Source organism: Dioscorea cayenensis, chromosome 9 (genome assembly GCF_009730915.1).
Source record: "Dioscorea cayenensis subsp. rotundata cultivar TDr96_F1 chromosome 9, TDr96_F1_v2_PseudoChromosome.rev07_lg8_w22 25.fasta, whole genome shotgun sequence".
Lineage (NCBI taxonomy): Eukaryota > Viridiplantae > Streptophyta > Magnoliopsida > Dioscoreales > Dioscoreaceae > Dioscorea > Dioscorea cayenensis.
In genome coordinates, this window is record NC_052479.1 from 2,062,723 (window position 1) to 2,087,595 (window position 24,873).

At 36.8% G+C, this 24,873-nt stretch overlaps 4 protein-coding genes across 5 annotated transcripts; 3 read left to right on the forward strand and 1 right to left on the reverse strand.

The window, feature by feature from the left end:
- The first annotated feature begins 2,062 nt into the window (after positions 1 to 2,062).
- On the forward strand, positions 2,063 to 5,915 carry LOC120268862 (serine/threonine-protein kinase STY13). 2 transcript variants are annotated; one of them, XM_039276124.1, is made up of 6 exons: positions 2,063 to 2,798; positions 3,282 to 3,414; positions 3,691 to 3,886; positions 4,213 to 4,337; positions 4,925 to 5,083; positions 5,392 to 5,529. In XM_039276124.1, exons 1-6 carry the CDS (start codon positions 2,563 to 2,565, stop codon positions 5,392 to 5,394), a joined length of 852 nt encoding a protein of 283 aa, XP_039132058.1. In that variant the 5' UTR covers positions 2,063 to 2,562; the 3' UTR covers positions 5,395 to 5,529. The 2 variants fall into 2 exon arrangements, with proteins under 2 accessions (XP_039132058.1, XP_039132057.1); XM_039276123.1 differs by having other exon boundaries at positions 2,065 to 2,798; positions 5,388 to 5,915.
- A 1,065-nt stretch (positions 5,916 to 6,980) lies between these two features.
- On the forward strand, positions 6,981 to 8,836 carry LOC120268861 (pentatricopeptide repeat-containing protein At1g74630-like). Its single transcript, XM_039276122.1, has one exon. It carries the CDS (start codon positions 6,981 to 6,983, stop codon positions 8,556 to 8,558), a length of 1,578 nt encoding a protein of 525 aa, XP_039132056.1. The 3' UTR covers positions 8,559 to 8,836.
- A 1,097-nt stretch (positions 8,837 to 9,933) lies between these two features.
- On the forward strand, positions 9,934 to 13,756 carry LOC120268860 (MACPF domain-containing protein CAD1-like). Its single transcript, XM_039276121.1, has 7 exons — positions 9,934 to 10,792; positions 11,604 to 11,842; positions 11,916 to 12,111; positions 12,185 to 12,262; positions 12,426 to 12,609; positions 12,703 to 12,866; positions 13,035 to 13,756. The coding sequence occupies exons 1-7, from the start codon at positions 10,526 to 10,528 to the stop codon at positions 13,635 to 13,637; spliced, it is 1,731 nt and encodes a 576-aa protein (XP_039132055.1). The 5' UTR covers positions 9,934 to 10,525; the 3' UTR covers positions 13,638 to 13,756.
- Positions 13,757 to 13,822: 66 nt separating this feature from the next.
- On the reverse strand, positions 13,823 to 14,990 carry LOC120268865 (expansin-A8-like). Its single transcript, XM_039276125.1, has 3 exons — positions 14,798 to 14,990; positions 14,401 to 14,713; positions 13,823 to 14,313 (listed from the first exon to the last, which is right to left on the reverse strand). The coding sequence occupies exons 1-3, from the start codon at positions 14,931 to 14,933 to the stop codon at positions 14,010 to 14,012; spliced, it is 753 nt and encodes a 250-aa protein (XP_039132059.1). The 5' UTR covers positions 14,934 to 14,990; the 3' UTR covers positions 13,823 to 14,009.
- Positions 14,991 to 24,873: the final 9,883 nt, after the last annotated feature.

A 24,873-nucleotide genomic window follows, 5' to 3' on the forward strand; every position in this document is an offset into this window, starting at 1 on the left:
TATATATATATATCTTCTGTGTACCTATGAACATTGCTATCAATCGTGATTATAAATAGTAATACAGTAAAAAATGAAATGTACAGTAGTTTGATCTAAACCTTTCAATCAATTTATGCACAATATTTGAACAAATCTGAACCGTCCAACTCAATATTTCATATACCAACATCAAACATTTTAAAAACAAAACCTAAACTAATCAACTCAACTAACCCATAATTAGGTCTCACTATAGCACCTTGATGGCCACTGTGCGTAACTGCGGACGTTCATAGGAACGTCCGCATATGATGTTATATATAGAGAGAGAAAGAGAGAGAGAGTCTTGAGTTGAACATAGTGTAGATTAGAGGGTATAGTGAGTGTTGCTTAGGTTTTAGTTTGAGTTGATTAGTTGTTGTTTTGTTTATAAATAGTTCTGTATGTGTAGTAAAAATAGGGTTGAACGGTTAAAATTTGTTAAGATACTGTGCTGAGTAATAATTGAACTGTTCATATCAAAATTCCATACATCCCACTTTTTACTATGCTATTATTCATCGACTTATACTGAGTTCTCAAACGAGTGGATTGGTTTTTTTTGGGTTGTTTATAATTTTGTGGGTTTTATTTTTCATTATGTAACTAACTATTCATCCACTGCTCAGCACGGATGTTATCACATACATTCGTAGATGCATGGCCCATATATATATATATATATATGACTTTTATATTAAATTTTAAATTTACGTGACTTTCATTATTTAAATTTAAAACACACTAAACACAATGGTATCAAAAGTCTCTGATTATGGGAGAAATATTACAATCAAATCCCCATATTACTGATAGACTGTTGGTGTTCATGTGCACACGGCATTGATTATATATATATATATATATATATATGTATGTTTATTGTATTTGTCAAAAAAAATTCAGCAACAAAAAAAACATATTTTTTAAAATAATAAATGGATTAAGAATAAAATTCAAACATAAATTTCTAAAAACTAAAAAAAAAAAAACGAGAAAGTGATGGTGATTAAAAGTCAGTAATAACATTTGAAAATAAGAAAGTTGAAAAGTCAACAATCAGGGTGGAGATCATATCCCGAGGCAACAGAGGCCACGTCTAAATCATTCCCCCACCAAACCGGTCCCTTTAGTCAACGACACGCACTGCGCACTGGGTCCCACACCTCCGTAGTCAAATCAATCAGGACCATTGGATGCTAATCCTCCCTTCCACCCCCAAACAAATACCAGCCGTACGATTCAGCACGTGCGGAGAGTGGTGAAAATATCTAGCGATCTCGCCAGATCCGACGGCTGTGGACGTCCGAGTTGAGCACGAGCTCTCCGAAGTCACGTGCGTCACGTGCGCACCGACTCGTTTCCCTTCAGGTGGAGAAACGTTTGTTTTACCAAATGTGACGTGGAACTATTTTAATTTAATTTAATTTAATTTTTTATATTTTAACCCTTAATATTTTGATAATCACATGAATTTTCAACTTAATAACGTTTTAATTTTTTAATTACGAGTTTTGTTTAAATGTCGCATCATTTGCTAGAATAAAAAGGGACATCTAAAGAAAATTCTAAATAATTTTGTCATAACATATTTCGAGTCAGTCAACATTCAATAAATGTTTTTTGAATTTTTTTAAATTTAATTATATAAAAATAGTATTTTCAAATTTATGACAAATATATGATTTTTTTTTCTCAAATAATTATCATTCACTAAATTTAAAACACATATATAAAAATCCAAATGAAGCAATTAATAAAAGTACAATAATCATAAATGCAAATATTTTGATCTTTCTCTATTTATCAATTACAAAGCTATATATTAAAAAAAAAAAAAAGCAGTTTCCTTTTTACACAAGATGGTTAACTGTAAGATAATAAATGATTTATGTAGGGGTATATATACAAAACCACATTCTATTTTTTTTTTTAAGAAAAAAGTTAATTTAATTATTGGATAAAAAAAGGGGTAAAATGAGCTTAGCAAAGTTACCATTTTTATTTATTTATTTATTTTATTCTCAATGGTATATAAAACTCTGCCGCCGCGCAAGAACCGATGCGCGGATATCTTCGGGGAGACGGGTCTTGCTTTCTCGGGAGCAGAGAGGGAACAGGGGAGAGAGAGAGGACAACGAAGACCGAGGATTGGATTAGGGCTAGGTTTAGGGTTCGGTTCTGGAAGGGGGAGGTGCAGCGAAGGAGCGTAGCTGGGGGACTGTGGGAAGAATCATTGAGAGGTTGTGTATATTTATTAGCTCAATATTTTAATCAGGAGCTCTGGTTTTGTTTGAGTGTTTTGGTGATTTGATGTGGGATTGGTGGAAGTGGGATCAAAATTTGGTTTTTGATTGTCAATGAAATAGTTTTGTTGTTGTTTGGGGTTGTGATGGTTGAGGTTGATCTTTCTCTCTGTTTTTTTAGTTGTTTTGGTTTGGTGAATCGATTGGTGGAATAGTTTTTGGGTGTGTTTTTTGAGGGATTTATGAGGTTGTTGAGGTAAAAGGAGGAACTTTTTTTTGGATAATTTGTTGCAATATGAGTTGTGGTGATGAGCATAAGGAGGGTAGGAAGGAGGGAGAAGAGAACAAGAGGCTTGGGGCTAGCAAAGTGGCAGATGACTCTGTTGAGGAAGGGAGGCAATCCTTTGGATTTAATGGCACTAATTCTGTTCCAGTGCTTGAGCTTGATGAGAAGCTGCTGATCAATCCCAGGTTGCTTTATATTGGATCCAAGATTGGAGAAGGAGCTCATGGGAAAGTTTATGAAGGAAAGTAAGTGTGAAATCTCTGATAAGTTTAGTGATTCTGTCCACTTGATGTGCTTTGCTCTGCTGATATTTAAAGTTAATTTCTTGCAGTGATTTGTTGTTTTTGCACCTAATCTGATTCATTTTTCCAACTTATTGTTCGGACTTTTTGCTTGAAATCACACTTGGAATTTCACCTGCGTCAATTATGTGCAAAGCTCTAAACTCTGGTCCTGCTTGATAAAAATTTGTTTCTAGTTACTGAAAGATTTGAGTTTCTTTACTTGGGATGGAAGGCTTCCCCATATTTATCTTCTTTTTCCAATTATATCTGTGCTATCTCCTTTCTTTTTGTCTATTTTATAAGCCTGACATCGCTTGCATAGAAGTCACCTTCTTCATCACTCAGAGTGGTTTTTGTTTCAGTTAAGATTGAGGGTTTTTCTTTGAACTTTGTTATGAAGTGAGTTTTGTTTTTCATTCATTTACTAAACCGATCTTTTGCCAGGTATGGTGAGCAAATTGTAGCAATAAAAGTTCTCAATGGTGGAAATACTCCTGAAGAAAAAGCTACTCTTGAAAGTCGGTTTATTCGAGAAGTGAATATGATGTCCAGAGTGAGACATGAGAACCTTGTCAAGGTGTGTTCTAGCAGGGTGCTTTGTGTTATTGATTATTATGATATATAGGTGAAATATTCTAGCCAATATTTTGTTAACATGTCACATTCCTACTTATGTTATATATATACATATATATATATATATATATAGGTGCACTTTTCTATCCAATATCCTGTTAATATTTTGCATTCTTGTTCATGTCTTTTAGAAACTGATGTCTGATTTTTTATTTTATTTTTTTTGTTTTAGCATTTAGTTTGACTGTGCATTACTAATTACATGTTTTTCTCACAGTTTATTGGAGCTTGCAAGGATCCATATATGGTAATTGCTACAGAGCTACTACCTGGAATGTCATTAAAAAAGTATTTGAGTAGCATTCGTCCGAGACAACTTGATCTCCATATAGCAATTGGTTATGCTCTTGACATTGCTCGTGCAATGGACTTCTTGCATGCTAATGGGATAATACATAGAGACTTGAAACCTGGTATACATTCTTATACATGTCTTTTTCTCATACCATTGTATTAACTCATTCACATGTTCTATTATTTATGCGTTAGTTTTTAAAGAGTTCGGTGGTAGGATATTATTAATGAAATAGAAGAAGAAAATAGAAGGCCAACGTGTCCACGCAATAAAGGGATTGAATGCTCACAAAATATGGTGACTGTTTATGAATTGATTTGGTTGTCCTTCTTCAGACAAGTGCTGCTACACACATTATTCATTGTACTAATGCATGATTTCTGATGCATGGCTTTTGATTGGTTTTTAATTGTTGTTAGCTCATATAATACTTCAACTACGCAGACAATTTGTTACTCACGGCAAACCAGAAAAATGTGAAGCTTGTTGACTTTGGGCTTGCAAGAGAAGAAACTGTGACTGAGATGATGACAGCTGAAACAGGGACGTACCGATGGATGGCTCCTGAGGTTGTGCAGCCTTAACTCCTGTCTCCTGCTTTGATTGAAACATCTATTTATCCTTCATTGTACTTGAAAAATTAATTGTTTGGTGGTCTATTATTACAGTATTATAGTCATGAAACTATGATGAAGTGTGATATTAGCTGAACAGGAAATATCATGGCTACTCTGGGATGCTAGGGAACCTTTTTGGGCAATATTTAAACTTGATAATTTTTCCAATTTAAAGAATGTTTTTTTAAAAGAAGGCTAAGAATTTTCTTATATCTGAGCACTGGATAAGAAAGCTTATTTGCTGGCCAGAGGACCTATCTTCTGACAAATGTGAGGCTTTAAAAATGGTATTTGAAAGACATGAAATTATCTAACGTAGTTTAGCATAAGCATGGTGTTTTCATATGCATTTTATATAAATTGCTGCTGCCATACCTCTCTGCTCTTTTAAAGACATTATGTGAACTTTTATTGCCAAGCAACTCACTTACTGTCATTAAATATTGAAATTTCTTCTTTCTGTATGAAGTTTGATTCAGCTAATAATTTGATCTGAAGGAACATATTCTTTATCATAAAATATTTTTTTGACCTTGCAGTTATACAGTACAGTAACACTCCGTCGTGGTGAAAAGAAGCATTACACCAACAAGGTTGATGTGTACAGTTTCGGTATTGTCCTCTGGGAATTGTTAACCAACCGTATGCCATTTGAGGGCATGTCCAATTTGCAGGCTGCTTATGCTGCAGCTTTTAAGGTGAGAAAAACTACCTTTTATATTCCTTGTGCTATGATTGTTAGCTGTTGTAACTAAACGATGATATTTCACTTTTTGATTGCAATTGACATGTTGTTCGAAGCCGAGGCAGTTTAGTTTCATTTTAGAACTAAAACACTTGAGATCAGTCTGGCTGTTTTAGAATATTAAGATGTTCGAGAAGATTACGACAATATCTACTAATTATGTTTGCTTATTCTTAAAATCAGAGTATATGAGTCTAAAGAATTGCAATCTTCAAAATTCTGAATTACTGATTTAACTGTTTGTTGTATGTCAAAAGCAAGTGAGACCAGTTCTCCCCGAGGACACACCGCAGGAGCTCATGTTCATTATACAGTCATGCTGGGTTGAGGATCCGAACATGAGGCCGAGCTTCAGTCAGATCATACGAATGCTCAACTCATTCCTCTTCACACTCCCATCTCCTTCACCAGAACCCGAAGCTGCTCCCTCCGTGCCAAGCAATAGAGCTGCCATCACGACTACCTCGTCGCCACGAAACGGTCGTAAGCTTTCTTTCCTTCGGCAGCTCTTTGCAGCAAAGAGGTCAGGCAACAATAAAACATGATCAGAAAAGTTATGTATGCTTCCCCATGTAAAATGAGAAGCCTTTTATAGATCACAACATTATGAAAGCAAGCAGAAAATGTTAGTTAAAATAGTTGATGCTGTTTTAGTTACTGCCTGCTTCTATAGAGTTCTTTAACCAGGAAAACATTTCCAATTGTGTGTATATATGTATAACCCATCTAAAGTTGTACTAATCAAACTAAATTAGATGAAAATTTTCAGGCATCAGTTCTTGTGAGAAAGTGGAGGAATTACAGCTTGTTAATTGTGTTTATTTGAATTATAGCTGCTAAAAAATGGTGGACTTCATGAATTAATAAAATGTTGTTGGGCAGATTAAAATGAATGATTCTATTTGTGTAGTTTTTAGAGATTAAAATGAATATTTATATTTTTAAAATTAAAATTAATATTTTTGTGTAATTTAATTACTAAAGTGAATGCTGACGTTTGGATAGTAATTTCAGTGAACAAATTATTGTCACTGCAACCAGAGATTGGACATTCATTCGAGTGTGTTGTTTTAGGGTCATATTGTAAATTTTAGATTTTACAGGGGTGTACTAGCAAAAAAGGAAAATTATTTGTACACCCCCAATATATATGAGTTTTTCTTTTTTTAAAAAACATATAAGGAACTTTGGCCTAGCCCAATGGTAACTACTCATGGTTGTAAGTGAGAGGTCTCGAGTTCGAACCTCTCAGCTTACAATTCATATTTAGGGTCCCATGTGGGAGTTCTGTGTGAGGATTACCTCTCGTTCTCCCCCCAAGGTTGCATGGTGGGAGGATTATTCTCAGGAGGTCATTTAAGCCACCGTAACTGGTGCACCTCCGTACCCGCTTGTCCTTTACTTTGTCGCTTGTCAACTTTGTCAAAAAAATATATATATATATATATATATATATATGAGTCATGTAGTCTATATGTTTATGTGGACGTTATTGAATCAACATCCAATGGTACCACATCTCCCCATCTTAACTTAGGATTCTTTTTCTTTCTAAATCTTAACCTTATCGGTCATTTTCACCATTCTTCTTTTATTAATTTTTATTATCTGCAGGTGTTTATGAAAAGTTCGTAAATGATATAAGCTATATATATATTATTTATTTATTTTAACAGTTAAAAATCAACTATTATTCATGATTGAATGCAAAGCGAGTAACTTTTACAAAAGCCCTTGAAAAAAAAAAAAATTTGTTAGCATATTGCAATTATGTGACTTTGTGAGGGCAAAATTGCAAAGAGTTCGGTAAAACGAAAAAAACCTCCAACGAATCCCGCCATGAAACCCTTATGCATGCGCTCCGCACCAGCGCGCGCGCAGAAGCTCACATCGCTCTTCTTCTCGACCGCTCGCCCAGCATCAAACACCTTGCGTGCATTCACGCCCTTGTCACCAAGACCGGCCTCGCCGACCATCCATGGCTCCGCGCGAAGCTCATTGCCCTCTCAGCTCTCTCTCGCTGCGGCAGCCTCGCCCACGCCCGCTCCCTTTTCGACACGACCGCCGTGAAGACCGCGTTCCTCTACAACACCCTCATCCGAGCTTACAGCTCCAGCGTCTTCCCCATTGAATCCATCCACCTCTACAACCAAATGTGCGTCTCTGGCGTGAGCTCGGATTACCTCACTTTCCCCTTTGTTCTCAAAGCGTGCGGTAGAGCCGAGGAGGGGCACGCGAAGAAGGGTGCAGAGATTCACTGTAGGATTGTTCGGATTGGGCTTGGTTGTGATCTCTTTGTGCAGAATGCTTTGATCTTCATGTACTCACAGTGTGGTCAGGTGGAAATTGCTCGGAAGGTGTTTGATGAAATGACTGAGAGAACTGTTGTTTCGTGGAACACTTTGATTTCCGCTTATGATCGGTGTGGTGACTTTGAATCGGCCGACCAGTTGCTGTGCTTGATGCCAGAGAAGAATGTATCATCTTGGAATGCATTGATTACTAGGTATGTTAGGATGGGCGACATTGATGCTGCAAAGAAGGTTTTTGATGAAATGCCACAACGGGATGCAATATCGTGGAATGCATTGATAGCCGGGTGCATTAGTATCAAGAATTACCGAGATGCGCTGGAGATTTTCAAGATGATGCTACGAAGCAAGATAGAGCCGACGGAGCTTACAATTGTGTCCATTCTTGGTGCGTGTGCGGAGGCGGGGGAGTTGGCGATTGGATTTGATATTCATGACTACTTGAAGCACAAAGAGCTAAGAATTGATGGGTTTGTGGGCAATGCACTTATTGACATGTATGCAAAGTGTGGTGATTTGAGGATGGCTCGTCGAGTATTTGATGAAATAGGGATGAAGCATGTCACGAGTTGGAATGCGATGATCGTTAGCCTGGCTGTTCACGGGCATTGTGAAGAAGCTCTTGAACTGTTCTCTTGCATGGAGAAGGAGAATAATCGAATTGTGAAGCCGAACAATGTCACATTTTTAGGAGTTCTGACTGCTTGTAGTCACAAAGGTCTTGTGAAAGAGGGACAAGTGTTCTTTGATACAATGATCAGAGTGTATGGAATAGAGCCTGATATCAAGCACTATGGATGCATGGTTGATCTTTTGAGCAGGTGCGGTCGGCTCCTAGATGCTTACCGAACAATCAAAGATATGCCGATCGGAGTGAACTCGGTGCTGTGGAAGACTCTGTTGAGTGCTTGCAGAGTCCATGGAGATGTGGAGTTAGCTGAGTCTGTATTTACGGAACTTACTGCATTGGGGCAAGTTTGTGATGAAGATTATGTTCTCATGTCGAACATTTACGCCGAGGCGGAGAGATGGCAGGATGTTCATCGCCTGAGGGGTGGAACAATTGGCCGGAGCATTCTAAAGCCGGCGGGATGGAGCCAGATTGAGCTCAAGTGACTATGCTAATACCGGCTGTTGGTTGATCAAAGAAATAATTACAAGGTTTGACTACTGCATTTCGGTAAATTAATAAGTACAAATCTATTAAAATCACAAATTTAAGATACAATGTAGACGTCGACAGATTGTGAGTACAGATTTGTGAATTTGCCGACACATAATGTCATTTTCAACTTGTCAAAATTCATTAGCGGAATATCGTTCATGTTTGTTGAATGAGTTCGATTTAGATTATTCGGTCTTTATTCTTATGAATGTGATATTAATGTTTTATATATGTATATATAGTCAGCCTGAAATGGACCTGTTTACTACTCTAGTTATTCTATGGTCTAAATTAGATCAAAATTTGGATTTTTATTTCAAGATTTCCCTTCTGGTTTGAATGGAGCCACTGACTTCTAACCAAGGATTGTAAAGACAGCTTTAATCAAGTTAAATTTAGACTTGTTTACCAAAATAGAAGAACCATAAACATTATTTGTTTATGCAAATCATGAAAGAAAACAAGAAAGATCATTGAAAATAATCACTCTTGAGTGACGTATCCACTTTATAATAAAAATAAAAATAAAAATAAAAATAAAAATAAAATCACTCTTTGAAAGTAAAACCATGTCTTGTGTTATTGAGAGGTTCTTATGCATACAAATATCTGATAACAATTCTTCATTTAATTTTCTTTTGTTAGAAAAACTGGTTTTAAAATTATGAAATCAGATCATTTCTTATGTGTAGATATTAAAGTGATCTTTGACCCTGAACATCTGACAATGACATCACATAGAAATTCCAATATTCCAAGCGGTTATAATGATTCCTCAAATTACTTATGTTTGATTTCAAAATTAAAGTATTTTTATTATATTTTATGACATCTAAATATCTAAATGTGTGTTATAAACAAGCTTAAGACATCTAATAAGAACAAACATGACTCTTCCAATCTATTGGTTCTCTTTGTTGATAATAGAGCTGATATTCACAAGAATTTTAAGAATTAACTCCACATCATTATCTAAAATACAAATTAAAATTAATATATGATTCAAATAATAATATTACCAACCACTATAATTATTTAAATTTGTTTAATTTAAAATTATCATAAATATAATTTAAATTCAAATTTAAACTAACATTTCTTTGTTACATAACAACATTATAATTTTGTAGATTTAAGAAATTTATTTTTATCAAAATTCGATTATTATTATTATTATATAAAATTTTAAAAATAAGTATTTTTTAGAGCAAAGGCAATGCAAAAGCTAAAAATCTTGTATTTGTGAACGTTGACCAGAGACTTTGACTCTAATTTTGACCATTATAACATTGCGAGTAATTCAGTCTCATTAAAGCCCATGTCACCAACCGTGAAATTCCACTCTTCGATGGTCAATGCCCAGAGAGAGAGAGAGAGAGAGAGAGAGAGTAGCGAAGCCAATGGATCATGAGCCTTGGATTCCTCCTCCTCACCCTGCGTGTTCTTCTTCGTCTTTGGTTTCATAGATTCAAGAGTGGAAATCTCAGCTCGTGCTTTAGTTTGATGTTGATTTCTTGGAGAAAGTTTGGAATCAAGTGGGGAATTTCTTAGATTTGGAAAATTTCCAAGTTTGGTTGGAGATTGGAGGAAAAACCGTCGAAAAATTCCAGCTTTTTGGGGATTTGGAGAGTTTTACAAGGAAACTGGATGATTGATTTGGTTCGAGGTTGGTCATGGTGGAACTCGTTGTTGGGTTTGGATTTTAGTGCTTTTAGGGATTGGAGGTGAGAAAAGAAGACGAAGAAGAAAAAAAAAAATCAGATCTTTAGTGCTGTTGAAGATATTCAGATGGGGGTTTTGATTGGGGGAGTGGAGAAGGGTAAATCCCTTGGTTTGGTTTGATTTAGGCGTTAGATCCTGGTTTTTTCAGTGTGTTTTGTGTGTTTTTTAGTGACTTTGTTGATTTGTTCTGGAATTGATGGGAATGGATGGGAATGCAGCTCTTCTTACTGTTGAGAATGCAATTAAAGCTCTGGGCAGGGGATTTGATGTGAATTATGATACAAGATTGCTTTACTGCAAGGGAACTTCAGGTTCCAGAGTTGTTCATGTTGATGAAGAGCATACCAGAGATTTGCCAGTTCTTGATGGCTTGGTCATTCCCAATGTCCCTAGGGATGTTAGATGCTCGCAAGACATCTCTGGGCCTTATCGGGAGCTGACCGGAGCTTGCAGCTTCAATGAGGTTTAACTTTCGTATTCTTTGCTTTGTTGCTTGTTAAGTTTAAATGAATTTGCTGTTTTCTCATGAATCGTGATTGGTTGATTATTGTATATATTTAGAATCCATTGACATGAATGTCTGTTGTGTCTGCTTGATTTGTAGCTCATATTTCCTAGAATGATACTTGGTTCACGTCATTATGCTTTTATCCTTCTCCATCCGAGTTCTTCATTGGACAACAGGATTTGGTATTCTATTAGATACATTAAGATAATGTATGCTATAAAATCTTATGTTTCTCTTTGATTTTCAATTTCAATCCCCTTTTTCTTTGATCTATCTTGCCCTTTTCTTATTGTTCCAAACTTCATAAATCCTTTTTTACCTCTTTCTGATCTTTTTTATTTTTTTTATTTTTGGATAATCTTTTAATCTATAGTGTTGTTTTGAATTTTCATGATTGCAGTTTTATTTCTATGAAAACAATGAGTTTTATTACAATGTTCTCTTTTCGTTTGAGAATGTAATTGGAAACCCCCTCGTGTAAATATGTATATATGCACACTGATACATATATGCCTATATATAGAGACAACCCTGCCTGTGTATTATGTTTTCACCAAATTAAGGCATTGAATGCTATTGGATTGTGAAAATCCAATTCCTCGTCTGTGTCCTCAACATTGTTCTATTTTGTCTTTGTTAATTGCCTTTTGAAGTATGATATGCATGATCATTTGGATCAATTTATCATCGTGCTATCTATTCTATTTTCTTCAAATTTGTGATACAGCATCATATCTGAAGATTTTTTTTTCATGAACAAATGCAGATGGCAGAGTATTTTAGCAGGAAAGCTCTTCTATCTGGTAATACTCCCTTAGGAAGCTTTAATTCAGCATTCAGTTTTACTGGTTCAAAAAAGATTGATGCTGGAGCTACTAAAAACCTTGCAATGGATGGAATAGTCATTCTTTTATGTAAAGTTTTGCTGGCTAAGCAACCGTCATCGTTACTAGAAAATGTCAAACGTGCTGTCCCGACTTCATGGGATCCATCTTCTTTATCAAGGTAAGCTAAATAACTAAATTGAAAAACAAAGGAGAGAAGAAGAAAATCACTAATTTTTCACCTCCTGTCTCAGTTTCATTGAGAATTACGGCACTCATGTTATCACATCTATCAAGATTGGCGGTAAGGATGTAATTTATGTCAAGCAACACAGTTCATCACCATTGTCAACCATGGAGATCAAAAACTACATTCAGGACATTGGAGATCACAGATTCTCTGATTCTGAAAACCATACAAGTTTCGGTCCAATGGAATTGAAGAATAAGGTTAGTACTATTTCATTATCTCTTAATATTCCTCCTGTCTACTTTGAATAACGTATGTTTAAAACTACACCAGGCTGCAGAATCTTTTACATTTAACAGTCAAGGGATATACCCACAACCACCAACTGCACCGTATCTTACTGCAAAGGAGGTATAGATCCATTTTATATCATTTGTATTACTCATTATAATGTCTAGTCAACATCATCATTGTCGAGAAATCATAGTTATGTTTATAGATACAAAACTCTTCCGAAAATTGATCAGGTTGCATTTAGTCTTTTTTTCTTTATCAATGATACACATGTTTGCAGGATGTTACAGTCATCTTTAGGAGGAGGGGAGGTGATGATCTCATTGAGAATCACATTCAGTGGGTAAGAACTGTCCACTCAGCACCAGATGTTATTGAGATGGCCTTCTTCCCGATCACTTCACTCCTTGATGACATTCCTGGAAAAGAACATCTAATCCGCGCCATCAACCTTTATCTCGAATGTAGGATTTTGTCATCTAAACAGATAATAGTGTGCTTATCGTACCAACTTTCATAGTCTGACATTCACTCTGGTTCCCTTCCATTACTTGCAGATAAACCGCCGATTGATGAGTTACGATATTTCTTAGAGTTTCAGGTTCCTCGATTATGGGCGCCGATCATAGACTCACTACCCGGGCATCAAAGAAAGGAGCCAGTCTGCCCATTTCTGCAGTTCAGCATGATGGGACAGAGACTTTATGTGAGCCAAGATCAGGTATTTTTTACAGTGTAGCCTGTGGATTTATAGTTTCGATGTAAAATGCAGCAGCTTCAGCACTAAGATTTCAGTCTTCGTTTGAATGGAACATGCATATGTATTCATAAATACATTAATTTGGTGATATTGACAATCTACGGTTATGCTAATTGCGTTCTTGTGTAGGTATCTGTTGGCCGCAAGCCTGTTACCGGACTCCGATTGTGTTTGGAAGGAGTCAAGCAGAACCGGCTTTGCATTCATGTTCAGCATTTGGCTTCTCTCCCAAAGATCCTCCGACCTTACTGGGACACCCACATTGCAATCGGTGCGCCAAACTGGCAAGGACCAGAGGAGCAGGATAGTCGTTGGTTCGAGCCTGTAAAATGGAAGAACTTCTCCCATGTAAGTACAGCTCCAATCGAGAAAAATGAGACCTTCTTCGGTGACCTCTCCGGTGTCTTCATTGTCACCGGAGCGCAGCTCGGCGTGTGGGACTTCGGATCAAAGAAAGTTCTATACATGAAGCTCCTTTACTCGAAGATCCCCGGTTGCACCATACGAAGATCCTTATGGGACCATAGTCCAAAACCATCAGTTTTGGATCCCGGAAGCTCCGCCGAACTAAGCTCTGTTCCATCCGGAACTCTGTCAAAATTTATCAACACGTCCGAGATGGGCAAAGGTCCCGACGACATCCCGGGCCATTGGTTGGTGACAGGAGGAAAGCTCAGAGTTGAGAAAGGAAAAATCTCTTTGAGATTGAAGTATTCATTGTTGAATTACTAAAACGATACGAATACCTTTTCTTTTGTTCTTCCTATGTGATTGTGTATTGATTGATAAAATAGTCATATTAGTGTACTTAAAAATCATGTTGAGCAACGAGAGTTTATTCTACTTTATAATTCCACTTCATTTCCTTATTTTTAATTGCATTTAAATTAAAAAAACAAAAACCAACAACCACGATCTTTACATCAAAATCAAGTAGAACTCACTTGCACCCTTTCATCCAAATACATACTTTAGAAAAAACAACACACTCTTTTTACCTACTCTAATAACAACAAGGCTTTAGCGGGTGCTACTTAAAAGCCTACCTCAGCGTTGCCACTCAATAAATACATATATGTTTATATATATATATATATATAAGAACTAGAATTGGCCACCTTCAAAGGTTTGACCGAATTGCCAACCGGCCGGAGCAACGTTGTAAGAAGTGGACGTCCGGCCATCACTGGCAGTGACTTGGAAAGAGAGGGATTGACTGTTGAGGTAGGAGTTACTTTGCCAATTTTGACCCCAGTTTCTTGACATGGGTTGCCACCCTGTCCGGGACCCTTTGATAGAGACAGAGTGCACATCACCAGCCCCACCAACGTTGGTGATAAGCACAAGGTTGAAGTAAGAGTGCCCGTTGATTGTGAACCTTATTCCTCCTTTCTTAACACAAGCCACCCTGATACATGTTAAATGGTATGTTAATTCATTTATGTTTTATTTTATATTTTAAAAAATAGTTGTAAAATTGTTATAATTTATTTACCTTCGGAAGGAGACGGGGACAATACCAGCTCTGTATTGAGCAATTTGAAGGAAAGCAGGTTCTGCGAGATCGAAATGCTGTAGAGGCGGATTGCACCATCCGCCGTTATCATTAGAAAGTGCGAAATTTGGCGGGCAGAAGTTGGTAGCGGTGACGATGATTGTGCCCGGCAAACACCACCGGGGATCAGCGGCACATCGCATTTCGTAACATGACCCGCAACTCAACCCGTTATTGAACAATGCGGTGCTTAATGCTGCCGTGTTTGTTCCGTATCCTTGACTATATAAATTACCATATCCACAAGCACCTCCTGCAAACATAAACATAAACATACCACAACATCAATACAATTTGTTGTTAATGTATGTGTGTGTGTGTTATAAATCAAATTTACCCATTGTGCCGGAGGCATCTCCGCCTCCATAAAACGTCGCGTGGCCGCCTTCCCAACCGTAGGATTGGCTGAACACCGTGCCGGAGAAAGAAGAGAAGGAGATGAAGAGGAGAAAGATAGCTTTAGGCAATGCCATTGAAGGTATGAATTGTAACTAAGGTGAGTTTGCTTAGTAGTAGTAGTAGTAGTAATATAAGAAGAGGGTGAGTATTTATAGAGAAAGGAATGGAGATTAGATTTGCTTTGTATTTAGAGATAGACAAGTTGTTGGTTCTAATGTCTAAGAACCGGCAGAGGGCCCAGAATGGATTGGGATTTGATTTAGAAAACTTTAGTCTCTCATGCAAATGTTGGGTTGCATGGGTCCCCCCTTCAACTGTTTCTCTATTTGGAAAATTTATTTTTCTCCACCCTCTCAAGCCTCTACTTATATTTTATTTAAATCATATATGATAAATTAATAGACCACAAACACATTTAAGAAAAATCAGTTATAGAGCAAACTCAACAAGCGTATATACACTCACATAACATGGAAAAGAGTCAAATCTTTGACCTCTGCCGTGAAAATCTGTGTAAGAAACATATTTTTTTTAATAATTATGAAATAATAATCATAGATGAGTTATTATATATTTAAATTCGACTATGTTATTTATTTGAGTTTAAAATCTTAATTCAAATTTTGCTAATTATAACAAAAATGTACCTTTTTTTAATATATGGTCATAATTCATATAAATTGAAATAATTATACATACTAGCTCTTTAGTAGTTAATTATAAATTATCAAAACTTATTTCTCTCAATATCTTTATTAGGTGTCTGACAATGACAACTATATAAACTAACATATTATTAAAAAAATTGTTTATAAATGATTATAAATCAAAATAAAGCTTTATATAAAAATAGAAATACAAAACCTCTATAATAATTCACTTTTGATGATCTATGTGCATCAATTGGCAAAAAACCATTGGTGTGTATATATATATATATATATATTAGATATTATATTTTAAATGATATTATAATTTAAATAGAAAAGTTGTTTAAAAATATTTAAAAATAGATTTATATTTATACTCTGGTAATTTTTTTTTACATTTTCATGTAAATTTTTTTAAAAAATAATTGAAATAAAACAAATGAACGAAATAAATGATTGGTGTGGATTAGAGTGGGTGTTAAGGTTTTTGAAGGAACATACTAAGGACTCTATTATTTGGTTTGTAATAATTTAGTAAATATTTGCTTTTTCACTTTTTTTTAATTCTTCGAAGTGAATTTTATTTAAATGTGCTATAACATCTAATTTTAATGCATCAAAGTTAAAATTTAAATCATATTATTAATACAATATGAAAATTAAAAAAATAATTATATATTTATAATATGATGACGTGGCAGGGTGGCAGGTGGAGATGATGATATGATTGGACGGTGAAGAGTCGTTGATCAGGGAGATCGCGCGATGAAGGGCTTTTTCGGGTAGCAGGTGACGTGGACGATTGGATGAGGTGTGGGGCCCTAGTTAGTTTGACACGTGGTATCATCACGTGTCTACCCAGCAATCACGCCTTCCTTGTTTTTCGCTCATGACGCCTCAACTGCAATATATATATATATATATATATTTCCCAAAATAACCCTCCTTATTGTTTTTGCCTTTTTCTTTTTAATAATATATTTTAATATATATATATATATATATATATATATATGTGTGATCTATATGTTACTTAATCTTATTGGTGGATATAAATCTAATCCCATAAAAACAAATATTTTTAGTTTGCCAATAAAATGTTCTATTTATTTGGAGGTTGTTTCTTTTGTGCACACATCTAGTGGATTTGTTGTTTTAATTGTTGATCTTATCTGTTCGTGTTGTTATTCTTCTCTTTGAGTAATAAATGTGATTTATTCATTTTTTTTTTAATTTATTTATTAGCATAAATTGTAAAAGAAAAAAATTTAAGAAAAAAAATTGATATACCGGGAATATATTGATATAAAATTATTCACCACCAAATATATATATGAACATATATAAAAATACTCTCATTTAGATTGAAATGAATTAAATTGCAAATGTAAAAGTACTCAATAATATTGAACACAAAGATTTACAAATATATTTAATATAAAACATAATAAAAATTCATGATTATTTTTAGTGGAAATTGCCAAAAAAACCCTACAACTTTGCCAAATTGCCAAACAAACCCCCATAGTTTCGGAATACCCAAAAACCCCTTCCTTTTCAACTCCATGATTTTGAAACCCCCAAAAGTACGTAACGGCATTAAAGCGGAGTGTATTTAAAAATTTTATGGACGAAAATGCCCTTGCACGGAAGTCGTGCTGCACCCATTTCGCGGTGTGAGAGGAAGTGGGTGGGTTTTTCTTAGGCATTACAGTGCTTGTCTTCTCTCAACTCGCGACTCAGCTCAACTCGCGTCTCCAGCTCTTCTCTTCCCACCCAGACTCTTCCCTTTCCACCGGCGTCTCGAAGAAGAAGTCCCTTGCAAGTATTCGACGATTTCAGTCACTCTGCGTCTAAGGTATTCATTATGGTTTTTTTGTTAACTATTACATTACGAAGAGACATTTTTTTCGGTTTTTGGTTTTGTGATTTTGTTTTTTTGTTGGAAGACATTGAAGCTTTCGGGGGATTAATCGGTACGGGGTTTTTGTTAGTCTGCAGGGAGATGTCTCGGCTAGGGTTTTTTTGTTTTGTTTTACATTTTCGTCTATGTATACTGATCGAAATGGTTTTTCCGATTGTTGTGCTTTTGTGTAATGTTTATAATCTACGCTTTACTCTTTCGATTGATATGGTTGCGATTGTAAAAAATGAGGTCTCCGTTTAAACAATGAGCTTTTACCGCTTAAGTTAGTTCGTCTCCGCTTTAATTATTTGTATCTCTGCTTTAATAGTATACGTCATCGCTTAAAAAAATGATATCGGTGTTTAAGAACCGAGTGTTTACTCGCTTTAACAAATTACATTTCCGCTTAACAATGTCTCGTTATTATCGCGAGCTTGTGATTATGGCGGTCAATCTAGTTAATGGGCGATGCTACTTGACACCCAGTAGTGGAGACCGTGGGTCGAATTGAAAGTTCACATGATCCCTCGACATCGGGAGATCATCCGAAGGACACCGCTCACGACGATTTCATCGAGTTGGAAGTCGTATACCAAGAGCGGGCCCTTCTTGACTCTCATTGCGAGAGATACGATAACCGCACTCAATAAATTCGGGATCGGGAAAGCATGCCGACTTTCGAGCCCTCGAAGATGTGGCAATCGTTCTTGGCCTGCGTTGCGATGGGGAGGCGATCGTGTTTTCGGAAGAAGAAAAACATGGTCGACTTTTCGAGAGAGGTATTTATCGAAGACGTCACGAAGACACGGGAGACTCCATCGAGAGCACTCTTCGAAAGAACTCGTTGGACGAGAGGGAGAAGAGGAGAATTTTTGCCAAACCATCGATGGTGTACCTCCCGGGTACAATCCTCTTCCCAAATACCTCCCGCTCGGTTCCTAACCGGATCGTTGATTATGTCGATGATCTACCGGAATGGGGCGCTACGCATGGGCGCAGCGACGCACTAAGTGGCTTATGGAGGACATACCACAGCCGCTACCCGAGTGCAATCTAGATGCTGCGGGGAAGAAGACCAACACCGGGTATGTTAAGGGTTGCAGTGGCGCTTAACATCCGGGTTTTTATGAGTCGATCGGGAACCGGAAAGAAAGTCCGTTTCTGCAAGATCCCAAGGATGCTCGTGCTACGGTGAAAAAAACTTACCGGAAGCAAGCTGACGATAGAGACGAGTTTGTCATCTCTCGAAGGAAAAAGAGGTAATAATTCAAAAAAATATTTTTGTTTAACTCAGAGCGTTAACGCTTTAACCATATCATTTACCGTTTAACTTTATTCATCTATCGTTTAACATTATAACTTATCGTTTAACTTTGTTCAACTACCGCTTTAAACTTTTTAGTTTAATGTTTAATTTGTTTGTTTACTCGTTTAACACAATAGGTTATAACGTTTAAATATACGAGTTACATGTGTAAATATAGTTTTAATTGTTTAAACTAAATAATTTCGCTAAGATTGTTTGCTTTACACATGCTAGTTTCTCGAGATGGTTCCGCGAATCGTCGATGAAGAAGTATTTGTTCGGGCCAACCGTCGGTCGGATGCTATTGCTCCAGAACCGCTTGCTCAAAGGCAAGATGAGAGGGCAACCTCTTCCTTGCGCTACCGGACGCCGCTTCTCCCCGCTTCAGTGCCAAAACGCATTCGCCGAGGCCGGAGAAGCCCTCCCCCACCCCGCCCGACCGTGGCTTCCCCGACCGTCGGCCCCCGAACGTGGCGGCTCCCTGCCGGCACTAGGCGAGGATGTCACCGCAACTCTCATGCAGTGCTCGCGATTTTGATGACCGAGTTCCCTCGACTTGTCGCTCGGGTGGAGGCATCGAAGGCCGGTCACGATCACAATCGACTGCGCCTTCCCTTCAAACAAATGAAGCACCCGGGACGGATACGCCGTCGGAGTTCGACGACGAGGACATCATCGGGGTGGCCCTTCAAAGACGGCCTCATTCGAAGAAGCTTGCAAAAAGAGGAAAAACAATAATGCCTCCGTCTCCACCCGCGTCGGGACCGACGATGAAATAATAGCAGACACCATCGGCAGCAAAGCACCATCGGCGGGTCGATGTTGTTAACGCTGATGACATGCCCATCACGGTGGAGGAGATCGAAGATGGCGCCGAGTTTGCCGCGGTGGAAAAAGATCGTCGACTGCATTATCGACGACATCATGCATACGGTGGAACCGGGCTACCGATCAAAGCGGCATCAAAGATGGACACAATCCATGAAGAAGAACAACCGGACAACGCTGTGTCTCCCATTGATCGTCCGCCGCGTGGAACTCACGGTTGAGAAGGTCGTTGAGTCTATCCTCAACGAGTGGAATTCACGGTGGAACCAACGGTCGATCGTGCCGCATCGAGGCGCACACAATCCCACAAGAACAAGAAGCATGTAAGGAAGTGTCTCCCGCTGATGCTCGCCGTCGTGCCCCCATTAAAGGAAGCCAATAAAAAAAGTAGAAGAACTTCGAAAGTCTTCATTCGAAGAAAAAAATACGCTGCTAATCGCGCCTCAATAAGTACTGAGCGAGGAGTTGATAAGGATCTTCCTCAACCGCCCTATGGACAAGTAAGTTTGAAGTTTTTATGATATTGTTTAAAACTGCTTTTAGTTACCATTTAAGTAGGAGCGTTAACGCTTTAAAAATTTACGGATAACATTTAACTTATAAGTGATACCCTTTTAAATATTACCGCTACTGCTTAAACATTCAATATAGAATTTAAAGTTTATACTTTAACGCTTTAATTTTATACTTACAACATTGTTTACATGTCTTTGTTCCGCTCAACCACGAAAGACCGTCGTGTGGAAGAATGACTCGTCGAGCACCACACGGGCCAATCTATTCGACCCGCTCGAGGGAAAGGAGATGGTCGCGAGCGATGTGATGGGACGCATTCGTATGTATCTTGCAAAAAGACGATGAGCGTAGTGCCATATCGTTATAAGAGGCGCGCTCCATCACACGCCACCGGCCTTGTTCATGTCAAAAGCGAGGCGACGACGCATACGAATCCACGATGGCTATGATTGGAGATGCCTGCCGCAACTTGCATGAAGTGGACATCGTCATCCTCCCGATAATTATGAGTGGCCACTTCCATGTCGTCGTCCCTCGACAATGAAAAAAACAAGAATACAGTGCATTATTCTTCATGCCAAAGCGAAGAATACGATAAAAAAACGCGCTAGAAATGGTAAGTGCTTTAATAATTTGTGTTTGTGTAATAGTATTCGATGAAATAATCGGCATTCTAATATGAACTTGTATATCTCGACAAATGAAACCTATTCGACCTCAGTATCGACATGGAGTTAGGGCGAGTCGGCGATCGCAAAGTACCCGCTTGTTCACGACTAATCGAAGCCCCACGACGTAAAAAAAGGAAGTGTCAACTCGCAGTGCCTATGTCATGCGGTTTATCGAGCGATTACTCGCCGGGTGAGAAGTTACGGGTACCGCAGATCGACGTCCCTTATCTCGCGACTAAGGTATGTTTCCCGCGATACTTAGGGAGGGGAGGCGCAGGCATCACGACCCGGAGGGAGTCTTCGCAAGCGGGTTCTTAGTCATTCTTTCTATATTTGTATACACGATTCTTTCTTTAATAATCCAGATTCATTGTTTAACATACACTTTCGGTGTTTAAGTATATAGTTCATTGTGTAAATATCAATGTAATTGTTTAAACTTCGCTTTATCGTAAAAAAGCGAACCGAGGAGGAGTGTCATGCAAGCTGGGGTCATAGTTATCAGTATAGGTGTAATAGTTTCAAATGTAAACCAGCTTTTAAATTAATTCATTTTTTTCCGAAGAACATGACAAATTTTGTCAATGTAAATGTACATGTATCTAAATTCAATTAAATTCATTCTGTTTCATTTTGAGGTTCTGTTCTTGTTGGATGATATTGTAGTCCGCAGTGGTACATTATCGGGTAGGGTTCTGTTTCATTTTCATTTTCATTATCGGCTAATATCAACATTCATTTTAATCAGTATAATGATAACTTTTTGCCCTTTTAACTTTCGTTTTCTCTGCTTTAAGTTTAGGTTTCTCTGCTTTAAATTTAATATTTTTCTCGTTTAAAAATATCCTTATTATTTAATAATATCAATGTAATTACAACAAAAAATATACTTAATATTTTCCGTTTAAAAATATCCTTATTACTTAATAATCTCTTATAGAGTGTAATGTAACCTTCCGATTTTTTTATGTGCGACGGGAGTGGAAACGCTGGGGAACCGAGCGTGTATTAATCACGCTGGGGAACCGCTAGCACCATCCCGTCAGTACATTTTAAGCGGATACAAATTTATTTTTAAACGATAAAAAAATAACAGCTTAAAGCAGAGAATAAAAATATTTAACACGTAAGAGATATATTTAAATATAAAGTTCAATATTTAAACAATAATAAGAAGTATATACACAATGCCTAGTCGGACATGATTCATTCCACGATCTGCGATCGTGACCGAAACGCGTGCAATGGCTACTAACGCAACTTGCGGACCTCGGGACGCTCACGACTCGATCCTCTTTCGTCTAGGACACCCGAGGTTGCCTTCTCGTCACAAAGGCGGTCGCAAACGCGAGTCGCGATTTTCATCCATCGGCTCGTCATTGTCCGGGTATGGGGAATATAGCTTCCTTATACGCCATTTTTTTGAAGTCGAAGCTTCCTTCCACAATCACCCGGTGTTTCTCGTTCTTCGAGAATTTGAAGTCAAAATTCCTTTTGATTGCAAAAATTCCTAAGTGCGTCTCGAAATGTTCAACGCCTTCAAAACATTGTCCAATATCCAACGACAATACTTTCGACTTGATCGGATGAGGAAGGAAGGCATGCCACACCCTCGAGCTCGCCATGATGTGGAACGAGGCGATGCCGGATTCGAATCCCTCGCCAACACTTTAGTTTAAACGAACACGATCAATATTTAAACGAGACACAAAAATATTTAAACGATAAACATAAATCTTAAACGTTAAAAACAAAAAGTTAAATAATAAGTTAATAAGTTAATCGGAGACAATAGTGTTTAAATGGAAACTTGATAAATGTAAACGATGGACGGGGATAATAAACAATAATTAACTTCTACAACTATATAAACATAAAGCGAGAAGAAACTTACAACGAGAAGAACTCGCTTTTCGATGAGGATACGATGCCACATCATCCGTCCCCAACAACAAGATCAACAACGTAACATTTGAAGATGGAGTGCACGTGACACATGCTGCTGGAAAGTCAACCTCGCTTTTATATGAGACATACTGCTTTTATGTCCATCGGGTGTGATAAACTTCACCCTGACACGGGAAATATCAAGACCCCATCGCTCACATATTTCAGCCTAACACTCGATTCCCAAGAAGTCGTGCAGTGAACATTAGCACTCGTCCCCTCCCCGTTGTATCTAGCAATAGCACAAAAAAACTCTCCATAATTTAATCCGAAGAGCTAAAAATTGAATACACCAAATGAGAAGAAGAAAAAGAAGAAGAAGAAGAACAAGAACAAGAACAAGAAGAACAAGAAGAACAAGATATGAGCCTTCTAAACTTTGTTTGAGAAAAAGCAAGCAGGAGGCAAAAAAATTGAAAAAAACTATGCATAAAGAAAGTTATGATCGTGGGCCATTTTTTTCCCACCTTTTGCAAGGGCAAAAAAAGGAATTTCATATCGTGGACCCACTTCAACTTACCGTGAGGGGTTAAAAAGGAATGTAAAAATATAACGGAGGGTATCCGGGTGTCAAAAAGTTGGAGGGGGTTTTTGGGAAGTTTTGAAAATTACGATGGGTGAACAGTAATTTTCCCTAATTTTTATTTATAAATGTGACAAATACATTCAAAACTATTTTTTTTATAAATGCGACAAACACAATTAAAGGCATGCGCATAGATAAAAATTAAACCTGGCCATACGTTCTCACTTGGTGAGACTTGATTTTAGTTACAAACCTGTATTTACAATCAATGATCTATTACATTATTATTGTGCCCAGTGAGCTTTAAACTTAAGCAATGCAATTTTCACATTAATTTTTTTTTTTTACAGTGGATCACGGTTGTTAGATTACTAAAGACCGATTAACGATCAATTGCTTCATAAACTTTTTTAAACAAAGACTTTAAAATTGTCAAACATTTTAAGTTAACTACAGAACAATGGATGTTAATTATTTTTCTCAAGTTTTTCAATCTCAGACAAAATTATATATAATTATGAATATCACATGTGTAAATAGTGAAAATTTTGTTTGTTGTTTGAACGTGACACATGACACAGACCATGTTCGTAGCACATGGAATTCCGGCCAATGCGCCATCGTCAAGTATTAGTCTCATGCATGTCCTCAATTTGGATGCTTATCTGATGAAGCATTTAATATGATCATCAAAACTTAATTAAGGGTAGTATCCCTTGATAAGGACATGCTTCATCTCTCATATGATATAACAATGAAGACAAACCATGAGCATGAGCTTAATGTATATATGCATCAAAGCTTTCACCACTTGGCAACCATAAAAACAAGCCTTCCATGTGATGGAACATCCCTCCTACTCCTTTCATTTTCCTACTCAAATCTTCAACCATGCTATTCTTTTGTCTTTTAGGGTTTGGTTATTCTTTGAATTCTTTGTTGAAGAATTATATTATAATTTTATGATATGGAATATTCGGAGTTTTGATAAGACATGAAAGAAAAACTTTCAGTTTCAGTACTTCACGTGAGTTTGAATGATGAATTAATCTGAAAGTTTGAATGGTTATTTTAGGGTTTAAGGTTTTAAAAAAGACATGATGGATATCTTTCATTTCATATGTATGTTTTATTTTATTTTATATAAATTTATATTATAATTGTATATAATGGAATATTTGTAGGCGTTAGTTCGACAAAATAGAACTAGATAAAACATTTAAGATCTTGTCAATTAGGGTTTGTGATAATTTAAAAAAATAAAAATAAACTCAAAAGTTTAACCTATTCTATTAATTTAGGATTTTAAAAAAGACATGATTACATGAATGGCAAGTCATTGATTTGCATTAAAAACAATGTTATAACTCATACATCATAATCTAAATACAGAAGCTCTTTTGTCTTCTTATTTTCTTTTTCAATATTAAAACAAATTTTAAAATGATAACAAAATCAAAAATTTGGACATAAGAATCGCATAATTTCTCTTTTGAATAATTTTGCTCTTTTTGACTGAAATTAACAAGCTCCTAACCTCAATTTCCCCATTGAGATTCACATGCAACATGGACTAATGTTACATTAATATATATATATATATATATTACTTCGTTGAATTATTATTATTTTTTTAACATATGTAGACTAACATATCGGGTCCT